The 13,597-nt window shown below is 36.1% G+C and overlaps 1 protein-coding gene and 1 long non-coding RNA gene across 2 annotated transcripts; one reads left to right on the forward strand and one right to left on the reverse strand.

The window, feature by feature from the left end:
- Nucleotides 1-349: 349 nt before the first annotated feature.
- LOC125262104 (E3 ubiquitin-protein ligase RNF19A-like) lies at nucleotides 350-2,278 on the reverse strand. Its single transcript, XM_048180658.1, has 4 exons — nucleotides 2,101-2,278; nucleotides 1,904-2,004; nucleotides 1,123-1,293; nucleotides 350-1,019 (listed from the first exon to the last, which is right to left on the reverse strand). The coding sequence occupies exons 1-4, from the start codon at nucleotides 2,177-2,179 to the stop codon at nucleotides 576-578; spliced, it is 795 nt and encodes a 264-aa protein (XP_048036615.1). The 5' UTR covers nucleotides 2,180-2,278; the 3' UTR covers nucleotides 350-575.
- Nucleotides 2,279-4,548: 2,270 nt separating this feature from the next.
- LOC125262103 lies at nucleotides 4,549-7,229 on the forward strand. The gene is made up of 3 exons (XR_007183507.1): nucleotides 4,549-4,676; nucleotides 6,976-7,015; nucleotides 7,161-7,229. It is a non-coding gene; the product is annotated as an uncharacterized LOC125262103 (long non-coding RNA).
- Nucleotides 7,230-13,597: the final 6,368 nt, after the last annotated feature.

Below are 13,597 nucleotides of genomic sequence, written 5' to 3' on the forward strand. Positions count from 1 at the left end.
TGGCTTTATTCCGTTGTGTTGTGGCTCGATTTCGTTGTGTTGTGGCTTTATTCCGTTGTGTTGTGGCTCGATTCTGTTGTGTTGTGTCTCGATTTCGTTGTGTTGTGAACTTATGTTTGCTTTTTTAATTTCGTTGTGTTGTGCACTACTGGGCCACCGTAGTATAGCATGGCAAGGACATAGCTTATTGGATGTAACAATGACAAAACTATATGTAGCACAGTCAATAGATTTAGCTTTTGCAATTTATTTTGTATTGTTTGATCAACACAACATTATATGGCACTTTACGAAAACAAAAGTGAAAATAAGAAACAACTGATTTGTAAAGAGTATGTTTACTTACTCAAAAAATGTAGTCAAGTAGAGAGTAAAAGTTGCTAATGATTCTCAGTAAAACTACAAAGTAGCCAAAAAGATACTTAAGTACAGTAACTAATTACATTTACTCAAATAGTTTACACCTCTGTCAAAAAACAACTATAAACAACTGATTAAAAATAGTCTTGTAGTAATTTAAAGAGCCAGACGAGTCACATGTCTTCCACATCGATTGATTATATCTCTAACACATATCATCTGTTCCAAACTGGAATTTCAGTCTGCCGTTGTGCAACTGTGCAGACATCATAAGGCCCACGGACTGGATTGCAAATACTCTTCAGCTTTAGGCAAAGGAAGCAAAACTCCACCTTGCAGCGCTTACACATAAGATTTTTACAAGCGTACCCATTGTGTTCTAAAAGGAGACCACAGGTTGGGCAGGCACGAATTGCAGGACACTCTACATTGTTCACATAAGACAGCCTCATATTATTACACTTTGCTAGCTTGTCAACATCTGGGTTGATACAGTCTTCATTACTACAGCGGACAGCATCAGCAGCTGGCCCTTTCCATTCCCTCATACACTGCCAGCAGAACTGGTAGGTCTTCTTTTTTACAGCTGTGCAGATGGTGCATTTCACACAGAGGTTGGTCAGGTCTTGTCGCTCAACATAGGACTCACAGCTTGGACACTTACAATATAGAGAGACATAATCATACATTATTTGTCAATAAATTCACATTATCCAGAAGACATATAATACACAAGAGTATTGAAATGTTATTTATACTCACTGATTTGAACTCGCAGTACTCAGCTGCTGCCAGAAGAGCCATATTTTCTTCAAAATGTGCCTGCTCTGAATCACTAAGCACTGCCAATTTCCTGACCTCCAAGTATGACCACTCCTTTTCACATTTTACTGTGCCATGTAAGATAGCTGGGCAATGAAATTTATACTGACCCTGTTAAAAAGGACAGAATAAAACAAAAATGATATACTGAATGTACAGGCACATTCTTGTACAAGACTGATTTTTTTTAATCTAGACTGAAAAATACTGAATGATAGGCTTCTGGATGCCGAGTTCTGCCTCCAAGTTATTGATAATTGTTAAAAATTGCATGAGAATCAAATATGTTTGCCTTAGTTTGGCAATGTGTAACGTGAAAAGACATCTAGAGAGAAAAAGACCACTTCTCAAAGAGGGTCTTTTTGTAGACTGAAGATCCATCCATTAGTCAAGAGCATATAACACTCTTTCACCCAGAGCTGACATTTAGCAGATAGACTCAGAAGCTTGTGATTGGTTTCTTTAGCCAGATGGTGGCACACGGTCACATTAAAATGCTTTCGGATTTAACTGTGTACTGTCTAACAGGTTTGTGCACACCAACAAAACTGAGGCAAACAAGGTAATCAACTCGCCCAGCCCTTAAGATTCACCCTAAACCTGACTCTAAAATTCCCAACAAGGATTGATCCACACACATGCTTGGCAAAATCGTGTTAAACTGATGATAATAATATTACATTATTACTGTTATTATTATTATAGAGTATTTCTGACCTACCTGGTCCAGCAAACTACGACACCAGGCAGTTAGTGATTGTGGGGACACAGCATGGCCACAAGACATTTCTGCTCTCAGAACGTCGGGGTCATCATCTAAAGCTGAAAGTTCATAAACCAGTTTCACGTTTTAATTTCTCTGAGTATTGTTTTAACCTGAGAGATCATTTACCCATAAAAAAAAAAAAAAAAACTTACTAATGTCGTCTTTCCGCCTGACAAATTTCAGCGTTGAATCATTAACGTCGTACTGTCCACTGCTTTGGTTGTCTTGCATCTTGATGAAGGCTCCTTGTTCAGTTCGTCTAGAAGAACTACAAGCATGAATGAGAAAGTTGGGAAGTGGACTGATATCTTACTTACGAAGTGAACAAATAATGCCTTCGCTTTCAGTTCAGAATAAAAAAGAAAGTGAAACCATCACTGTGATAAATCATGAAATATGAAACCTTTTAAGAAAAATACATTTTCCTCAATCAAAGACAGAATTTGAAGTGAAAGAATAAAGCTATCATGGTTCAAAAATAATAGACACCTACATAAAGGTAAGAAGAATCCTTTATTTTTCAGAACTGCGCAGCTATCTTCGATATATCACGAGCTGTCCTACTTTCTGTTTATGAAGCACTTCTGAGAAATCACACTCTTTCTGATAAACATCAGCTGAGGGCTATTTGAATATGAGTTTATATATGAGTTTTCCACAATACCTTGAATGTCTTTCACTTTGATAAGGACACTCCTTCAAAACTTGTTTCGTTCACATGCAATCAAAAAGAGTTTGACAGTTAACATCAGTACGTGTGCCTATGTGTGTCTGTGAGATATGGGGAGAATATATCAAGTGACTGTGGTCGGAATGCAAAACGAGAAGAAAGTTATAGACGTCGCAAATTCAGAGGAAGAATTCAACAACATGACAGTCGCGGAATTCAAAAAAAAGCTTGCTGAAAGACTGCCACAGGAGGCATCAGGTACTGTGTACATTTATCTTACCTCACAATGTTTTTCTTATTAATATTAGGCTGTTTTATTCTTGTATTTAACTCTTATTGCTAAGCACAAGCACTACACCAAAACAAATCCCTTGTACATGTAAACCACTGTATTTGGCAATAAATGTGATTCTGATTTGACAATTTTGTTCGATTATGAGGAGCAATAGAGCTGAATCATAAACATTATGACGCTAACTGGTGTAATTGCTATAACTTAACTTTTCATTTAATCCTCACAGACCCGTCTGGATTACGATTACTCTACACCAGTAAACAACTAAATGACACAGACAAGTTTTCTGACCATGGGATCAAGGATAAAGCCACTATCTGCATTATATTTCGGTTGCCGGGTGGAAGATAAACCAGAAGTCGTCAGATTCAAAGGAGAGACAAGTCTGCTGTATATTCATCTTCATATCTTCATAAACTACAAATATAGACTTTATGCTTTCCCTCTGAGATCGATGATGCCATTACAACAGATTAACTGTTTCTTCTTAACATTATTTTTGTTGATAAAGATTTCTAAATGTATCAACAGTCACAACTCTCTCTCTCTCTCTCTCTCTCTCTCTCTCTCTCTCTCTGATATACAGCCTAGTTTTTACCAGATTTTTCCTAATTGATTTTGTGCAGTTTTCACCTGTTTGTAGATAAATAAATAAATGTTTTGAAACAAATAGGAAGTCAACACAGTGTCTCGCCTGTCACACCCACTTTTTCTGCTTCCCTGTTCTGCTAATTATTTAATTATCTATAATGTGCATGTGTGCATGGTTTATAGATTTGTATGTTTTTGGTTAGTGTATGTGTTTGTCTGTGGGCACCAGAGACAATGAAGTGTATTGAATTGAATTGAATTGAATTGAATTAAGAGACACATAATTCTTATAAATCATGAAATATGAAACCTTTTAAATAAAATACATTTTCCTCAATCAAAGATAGAAGTTGAAGTTAACGAATAACGCTATCATGGTATAAAAATAATAGACACCTACATAAAGGTAAGAAGAATCCTTTATTTTTCAAAACTGCGCAGCTATCTTCGAAATAATATATAATGTGCAGTTCCAAGGGTCCCTTTTAAGTTATTAAACCCCTCTTTCAAACACCAGAATTATTTATTTTGCTATGTTTATCAACTTTAAGCGCCTATATAAAAATGCTCATGATTGATTGTGTTTTCGTGCTGGGGAGACGCATTTCTCGAGACAGCCTAAAGCGTAAAACAACGTTAGACGTATGTATCAAAGGCGTGATTTCGAAGCATTGTTTGGAATCTGGGCTTTACACTTTCATTTCCGAGCCAATGAACTGACGAACTGAATGAGACGAAACACACGAGAGGTATACGGCGGTATACGGTACGTACTAGGCTTTTTCTGTTTGAGAATGAGACATCGCTTTGGGGAACATACTAACCGGTCCTGGGTGTGTATTCTCTGTCGTCCAACTATAAGCAGTTAAATAACCCGTCCTCTTCTGGGGACTTTTTCTCCATGTAAGCAATGCGTTTTTGTGAAAACGAAAGCTAAATTCATGATTTGAGATCTTCATTGGATATGTTCAAACACCTGCTGACGGGTGGGAACTATTTCCATAACTGAAACTATTTATTGTTTTTCTAAGTCAAAGGTCGAACTGTAGTTTCGATTTTCATGTTGGTGATCTGTTGATAAAAGTGAGTTACACGGTCAGATGGTCTGACTTTATTCAAATACCTTAGGCTGCTTATTGGCTTTCGTTGTTTCTTTCCGTGCTGTGTGTGAGGTAAGTGTTGTTTTAGCGTTGTTCTTATGCTAACTAAAACGAAGTCTGTCTGCGGTGAACATTTTCTTTGCCCGACAACAGTAGATTTTTGCGTTGTTTATAACCTGTCCTCCATTTTGACCTTATGTATTCCAAAATATTTGATGTCATTCCACTGAAAATAAGTTACATGTTGCTACTCCTCATATAAAAGAAAGTTGATGCTTTCATCTTTATAGGTCGCATGCATGCTAGATATTTTGTAAACTTAGCAATTTCTGTTTATTTAACTTGCGTTGCGATGTTTAAGCGTCAATTGAGAATACTGTTGCCTTCAGTGAGGGACAATCCCTTCATCCCAGCATTCAGCAACCTGCTCCTTCAAAGTCCTTAGATTCAGGAAAATTCATTTGACCTGACGAAAGCAACAACCACACAATTTAGATTTAAATGGAATTTGACGTGCAGTTTTACTGAATGTTTGTCATTTTGAATGTTTCTGAAAACTGTAGCTAATTTTTACATGCTTTTGATTTTGTTGACTTTTTGCATTGCATCTAGAACGTAAACAATGTAAGGATGAATATATAGCCTATAGATAGATAGATACAGATGGTAAGGCAAGGCAAGGCAAGGCAATTTTATTTGTATAGCACATTTCATACACAATGGTAATTCAAAGTGCTTTACATAAAGAAGAATAATAAAGATAAAACATAAGGAATAACAGTAAAACAGATAATTTTGCTATCTGGATGGAAGAGCTAGGAAGTCTTAGGGAGTTTTGTGTTGTTGTTGCCGTCAGAGTGGATCTAAACCTCACACGACAGGACTGCTCTCTAGCGACCTGTTAAGGCACTTCAAACTGATAAACAAAGTTTCAATCTCCTCTTTTGCCAAGACACCTCAAACTGCGCCACACAGCCCTAATCCCCCTTCCGGAGATATCTTATCTATGCAACACAGTTCAAATTTCCCCTTTGGAAAGGAAAGTGTCCTGACTGTAATCCAGAGATATCTTAACCATCCATCACAGCTCAAATTTCCCCATGGTTTGTCCAAATTTACCAAATTTTAACCTAATCACAAATGCTTTCTTCCTAATTCTCCCAACTTTTTCAAACAGACAGCAGTATTTAAAATGCATTAAAAATATATAAAAGAAATAACAAGATAAAATACATTAAAATGAAATGGTAGCTGGTTTAAAGGGGTCATGGCATGAAACATTTGCCTTGATCTTTTGACATACAAGATGTCTTTATACCATTAGAAAATCCTGCAATTTTCAGAGCTTAAAACAATCCCCTCGTTTTAAACAAAGAATTTATTTAATCAAGCTCCAAATAACAGCTTGTTTTGATATTGCGATATCTGTGACATCACAAACACATTTGCATATGACCGCCTCCAGAGCGAAACATCGAGCAATAGTTACTTTTTTGTTCAGCAGCCACTCAGCATTTTCACTGCCCACAATTTTGACATCGATACCATGGGGAAAAAACTGCCATATAGATATTTTTAATATTATCGCACTTTGGGTGAACAAAAATCTGCGGGAATGAGTAAAATTATGTGCAATATGCACAATCCCAAGCCTTGTAACACCAATAATATTCATCTGGAGCAAATTAAATGAGGCTGTTTGTGTATCAACTCGCTGTCGGAGATGAGAGTGTAGGGGAATTTTACAGTTAAAGACCCAAAGACCAGATATGATGAATGAAGACCTGGAGTCAGAGTTTAAAAAAATAAAACTGAAGAAATTTTACTGAAGAATAGTTTGCAGTTTCATCAGCAGAAGCCAGCTTAAGACTTACAAGGACTACAGACTTCCCAGCATGACAAACAAATGTTTGGTTTATTTTAATGGCATCCCAGATTGTATCAGATGATTATATGTTTGTTCGGAGCATTTTGTTTTGTAAATGAGGAACAGTGTAATGGAGTGTTGGTAAAGAAACCTTTTTTTAAATTTGAAGCAGCTAACAATATTGGATCTGACAGCAGCTGCATCACAAACCATAAGAAAATTATTTCATAATGCTTTCTCTGTAAATGACGGTTTTACACAGATAATGTTTTCAGAACACTTACTCGCGTACAATAGTGAGTTTCCTATGCAATGACATTAGCCAATCATAACAGTGCCTGTTTACTGACAAGACTTAAAGAAGCTGCACCTTAAAAAGGGATCATTTCAGACAGAGGGTCAGAATGAAAGTTAAAAAAACATATATATTTGTGTGTGTGTGTGTGCAAAAAAACTTTATTGTGGTATGTTAAATCTAAGGCGATTTTATTCCTTATTCTACAGATGAAATGAGGTCCAAAGAAAAAACAGCTGTGCTAAACCAGTAAGTGATAATTAACTAGACAAATCTAAAACATGAATAGAGAAAATGTGAAGGAACTACTCCCATATTGATTGGTATCATGGTAAATGCTGGATAATGCAGCAGAATCTTACACTGTATGCTCTATACCTTCAAATATTTGAAGAAGTCTCAACCTGGACTCTGATGTAAAAACACTGAAAAGATGTTTCTCATGGCCACCCTTCAGGCAAAGGTAAGGCCTTATTGATGACACATTAATTAATCTTCTTAGACATTAGATGTAATTGTCTGTTCTGTAACATTGACAGTGTACTGATTTCCCATGCATCTAATAACAGCAGTGATGCCTTAAGTGAGGGAAAGTTCCCGTACCCTCACCACTGATCAAACTGCTCTAAAAGAGTCCTTACATTCAGGTAAAACCATTTCCCATCAAAAATCCAACAGCTGCACACTTTAGAAATTAAAGGAAAATGTTCTGCATAAGAAAAAAATACAGTAATAGTTAATTGGGTTACAGGTGTTCTGAGTTCACAGGATAATAAGGCTATTACAGTTGCACGTGAATACTGTAATGTATAGTCTGCTTTAGGGATGCACAGTATACCAGTACTGGGAAAATATGGATATATATGTTATTTCAAATGGTACGATATCATGATTTTGCTCATTTCGGTATATGCTACTGTTCCGAAGTTCACGCTAGGTGACAGTGTGCTACACAAACTGACGCGAAACTGGCAAATGTCACAACATAGAGGAGCCAAATGGATAAATCAGTTGAATCTCACTCAACACGCCCAAAACGAATAAATAATGAGAGCTGTAGACGTGTAATTTTGGAATTACTTTGCTCATAAAAATGATGAAGAACCATCAAACCTTGCCAAGCATCTGTCACTTGCTTATCCTTTAAGCAATACAAGATCGACAGGTCAGTGCATCATTCAAACAATCTAATTTAGACATTTACAAAAGTGTTGAATCACAGTGCACAGCTCGCTTACCCTAGTGAAAAAAAAGTATGCTAAGTATACTTGCAGCAAGACTAATTATTAGTATATTTAAAGTGTGCTATTTTGAAACAACTAATTTTGTACTAAGTATATTTAAGTTGAAATTAAGTAGTATTAAAATACAACTTTAAGTATATTTAGTATACTTTTGTGTGCTAAATTGGAACAACTTCAAGTATACTTAGTACACTTTAAGTATATGTCTGTGTAGGGACTAATTACATGCTTGATTAGTGATATTAAAATGTACTTAATTTGTGTTATAAGTATACTTTATTTGTGTTAAAAGTATATTTTTGTTATAATATACGTTGTATTATAAGTATACTTTATTTGTGTTATAAGTATATTTTTATTTGTGTTATAAGTATACTTTATTTGTGTTATGAGTACACTTTGTGTTACAAGTACACTTTATATGTGTTATAAGTACACTTTATTTGTGATTTAAGTACATTACAAAATAATTACGAGTGTCTTCAGAAAACACAAGCAATATACAATGAATTTATTATTTTACAGGTAATAGTATATACTGTATGCTCAGTACCTTTGGCTTATTCCAAATATTAAACATTACACACTTTGCAGTCAATAACGATACACTTTGTTATTACTTATACTTTGTATAATATAGTCAACATTTGAAGCGGATCAAAACCTTTAATCAAAGGTGTCCTAAAACCTTCTTCTTATGACAACTTTGCTGAACTTTTTTGATCCACTTCAAATGTTGACTACTATACTTTGAATTATATAATCTCACACAATACAGTTGTGCTACTATTTAAATACAGTTCAACACATTTTCCCAAAGCTGAATGCATTTGTTTTCAAGGCCACTAAATTAAATAAAATGTAACAACATCACTAATGAAGAGACATATTTCATTAACAAATCCAATAGTTTTTATTTAAACTTAACATAGAGCAAATCTTACCATGTTTTTCATTAAAGAAAAAAATATATATTGGACCATGGTGACCCTCTATACACAAATACAAATTACACATTATATTCCATGTTCTGATGAGCTTCTCATTGTGTCTGATGGCACAATGATGACCGCAGAGACTCGTGAAGAACAGCATCTGTTGACAGAATATACCAAAGATATAAGACAGCTGTTCAACTCTTTATTCACGTTTACAATAGTCTGTCTAAATCCTACATTGAACCAATACTATTTCTGAACAGTAAATGAGGATTAGCAGCAGGGAACTGTATCAGAATGGCATGTTGATATTGTTTTCGGTACATAGTCAAGCATAAAACACTTAATATCATACAGAATACGGGCCGATTTGACCAATCATAAAAACATGCGCCATAAACCACCACACAAAAACTCAAAAAGGAGATATCAAGCCGAAATATCTCTCTCCGTTTGTTAACGAAAATAAAATAAAGTTTGTTAACTGGTAGACTACAACTCACCTCCCAATAGCAGCACTTTTCTCCGGTTCTTTCAGGATCGCGTAGGCCATTAGATTAGCCGGTTGTCGTCGCCATCACGGTCAGGCTGTGATTTCACTTGATTGAACTGGTCAGAATCCCCAAGACTGAGCGACGTATTGCGCTTTCAGTGTTTTATTAAATAAATTATACATTGTGACATTATACTTCACCTGAGTGACTGAGCGAGAGGATTCAGACGACGACCGTGACGTCAGCAGCTCTGATTGGCTGAAGGCAGTGAGCAACAAAATCTAATTGGTCACAGACCAAGTTGAAGAGACATTTGAATTCCGATAAGTTTAACCACTTGACATATTTTTTCGCATTACTTGTGCTGCTGGTGTGTTGTTTAATATAGATTTGTGTGTACGATTGTAAAATTATTCTGCCAGTGTAAACTTAATAAACATTTACGCATATTTGGAAATTATAGGCTACACTGCATATACTAAATGGGCTTGTAATGCATTCATACTGAAATAAATAGCACAAGTAATATAATGAATTCCAAGGATGAAGAAGTAAACTTAAAAAATATATTCAAATTTAACATTAGATACACTACAACTTCAGGATATTAAATAATGTATTTTTAAATATACTTTCAGTGCATTGTTACAATGATCATTTTCAGCACACTGTTAAAATATACCTCAAATATATTTTTATAAAGTGCAAATAAATACACTTTTAAAAAATAAACTGAACTTACACTTCAAGTGTATTTTTCTAAAATATATTTTTTAGAAAATATACTAAAGTACAATTATTTTAAAGTGTGTTAAAAGTTGCAATGTGAAAATATGATACTAATATACTTTTTATATATTTGAAGAGAGTACATTTTTTGTTAGTATATTCGCAATGTACTATAGAAAATGGGAATATATTTAAAATACAATAAAGTATACTTTTTTTTTCACTAGGGTATATAGTACAGGCGCAATGTCTTTTGAAGCCAAAAGCAATTTATTCATTTTGAAAGGGGGGAGAGAAAGTATTGCTGAAATGACTTCACAAGAAAGTTTTTAAATTACTGATTTGATGTGATAATCTGTGTTGATTAATTTACTAATAAACATTTTTTGTTTATTAAACAATTTCCTGCTTTGTAAATGCGAAACCAGCGAGAATGAGTAAAATTATGCGCAATATCCGCGCCAAAATTTAGACCCTGTATGGTATCGATTTAATGTTGATATATTAGTATTAGATTGTGGAACCATACTGAAGCCAAAATTGTGGTATCGAGCCATCCCTAGTCTGTTTTGGTTTTGTTTTCACGGTTCTTTTCTTATTTTGCCAGTTCCTAGTTAGATACCCTGGCTGTTAATTAATTTCCACACATCTGTTTCTGTTCACCTTGATTACATTCACCATGTATTTAAGCCTAGAGCCTTGTCTGGCATCTTCTATGTAAATGTTGTTGTGTTTTTGTTCCCTATTCCTTTTGTTGAGCGCTCCTTACAGCCACCGATCGTGACAAAATACTGGACCCTCAAACTGAGTAAGAGATGGACTTGCTGGCTGTCCAGGGCTGTGCTCTTCTCCCTCATGGACCACACCAGTGTTAATTTCGTTGACGACATTTTTTCACGGACGAAAACGAGACGATGACTAAATAAAAATGTGTTTTGAATGACTAAAACTATGACTAAAATCTACTCTAATTTTCGTCAACGAATAAAAACGAGACGAAAATGAAAGAGGGGGACGATTTGGGAAGAAATCCAGTCAGGACTGCTGTCCTGTGTGGAAGATGCGCACATTTGAAGTGTAACGTGCTGATCTAACCGCGGGAAACGCGGCGCTGTTGCACACTCTACGGGCTCGTCCAGCAGCACTTCAGACTGATTCGCAATTAATGAATAGCGCACATTTATGCTAAGCGATTGCTTATAAGATACCACTTTCTACAGTATCCATACACCGGAGCGCTTTCTCTCTTATGTCCGACCGCGAGTTCACGCACACCGCAGTTGAACACAGAAACGCCTCCTGTCACTCACTCAGAGCAGCGGCAGGCCTCGAGACTATTGTTTGGTCCGGTTGAACAGTCCTTCCAGAAACACGCGATTATGCGATTGCCTGATTTCATGCATAATCAGCCAAAGTCCGCATATTTATGCGGGGGTCGCATTTTTTCAAATACGCCGCACTTTCGCCGCATAAATTGCCGATTTCAGCAAGCAAAATATGCGGGATTAGCATGATTTCATAATCCCTGTATTTTTGTGCAAAAAAGTCACATATATCTTAGCAGAAAGTTGAAAAATGTTGCGTTTACTTCACACAAGTAAAGCGCCATTATTTTCCCCTATTGCCATGGGAACCTTATGAAGTGTCGTAATTACGCAATGTGAACATCATCTGCAAACCATGAAACCATGATGAAGCACGCAAATCATTCTCATTTGCCAACAAAAATAAGCGCAAAAGACCGTGCGAAGCAGTTTCCCGGTGTGTTACATGACAGTGAGGGCAAATTATTTTGCACTCCGTGCAACTGCGTGTTGACGCTGGAAAACCACTTTCACTTTGCCACCGCCAAGGATGGTTAAAGCAGCAGCGGAAGAAGCACACATTTTTTTTAAATATTTTATTTTTTCACTTTTGCAGAAGTTGTTGAATATTAATAATAATAATAATAATATGTTTATTTTATATAGTGCCTTTCTACAAACTCCATATTCCTTTTGTAAAGCTACAGAACTTGTTTGACTCAAAGTTTTGTAAGTTTGAGCCATGTGTAATTAAGGTCTGAAATAAAACAGAATGAGAACTGTAACGAAGGCGGGACTCAGGCAGGGGATCCAAATGCAAAGCTTTATTAAATGTGAGCGTGGTCGTACAGGCAGGGTCAATCAGGAGTAAACAGGAACAGCAAGGGACAGGCAGAATCGTAGTCAGGGTACAGGCAGTAGATCAGGGCTGGCAGATATCATTCACAGAACAGTAGACAAGGCAAGGGTCAGGACAGGCAGCACAGGATCGTAGACGGTAGACAACAGGTACAGTAACAATCAGACAGGGTATAAATGCTCGGAATTGTATCGCAGGGAAAACAAGACTTCGCGATCAGGTGGTGTGTGCGTGAGTCCTTTATAGTCGATGTGGTGATTGGCAGGGTGGATTGTGGGAAATGGAGTCCAGGAACTGGCGGTGATCGTGACAAGAACTTAAATATTCTGTGATTTAGTATGCTTGCTTATCATAGGAAGTAATAAGAAATGACTCTTTACATTAAGGTAGTAGCCTAGTGAGAACAGGATGTTGGGGGAATCACCTTTTTTTTTTTCTCTTTTCATCAAACCGCAGTTTTTGCAAGTTCCGGCAATTTCATCGCATAAAACTGCAAAAATTCCCGCATATTCCATCGCATTTTTTAAGAAAACGTGCAGCAAAATCAAGGATTTTTGCCCACAACAATCACAAAAAAATTCTGCGTTTTTCTGGAGGGACTGGTTGAAGGGTTTTTGTTATGATGTAACAGCTGATATGACAACTTTAGCACATTTGTCAGCTAAACATTCATTTAGTGTTTCCCAATGACCCTGTACCACCGTTTCATAATGAACCGGAAATTTAAAACATGCATAGCCAAAATGGTCTGTAACGTTGTATTTTGCCAACAAACTAAATCGAAACTGATATGGCTTTGTGCCTTTATGAAACAGCAAATTACAGCGATTAAGTATATTTACAGTCTGTCTGTGCTGCTTGTTTTAAAGAGAAGTGTGCACATTTGCTCACGAGATCAGCTGGTGATCAAAATAAAAGCGCAAGGATTTATCTTATTACAGTTTTTCTTGATTGTTTACACACATTTTCTGAAAGCATGCCTCATACTCTCAGAACTCTACACACAAATCAAAAAACACACACACAATGGGCAAAACCCCTCAATTCTCCTGCAAAATGAAACTTTACATTCAAAACAATGTTCTTTCTTCTCAAAATAGTATTTTGTTTTCAAATGACACACACAAACCTTCATATGAATAGACATTTATAAGAACCAGTTGAACACTGATGTGCTCTATGTAAAACACTATGATGAATGGAAAACACTTCTCCATTCATCATAATGACTTTGGTCTTTATTTGGTTCAGTGTTACACTTAC

This window comes from Megalobrama amblycephala, unplaced genomic scaffold (assembly GCF_018812025.1).
Source record: "Megalobrama amblycephala isolate DHTTF-2021 unplaced genomic scaffold, ASM1881202v1 scaffold601, whole genome shotgun sequence".
Lineage (NCBI taxonomy): Eukaryota > Metazoa > Chordata > Actinopteri > Cypriniformes > Xenocyprididae > Megalobrama > Megalobrama amblycephala.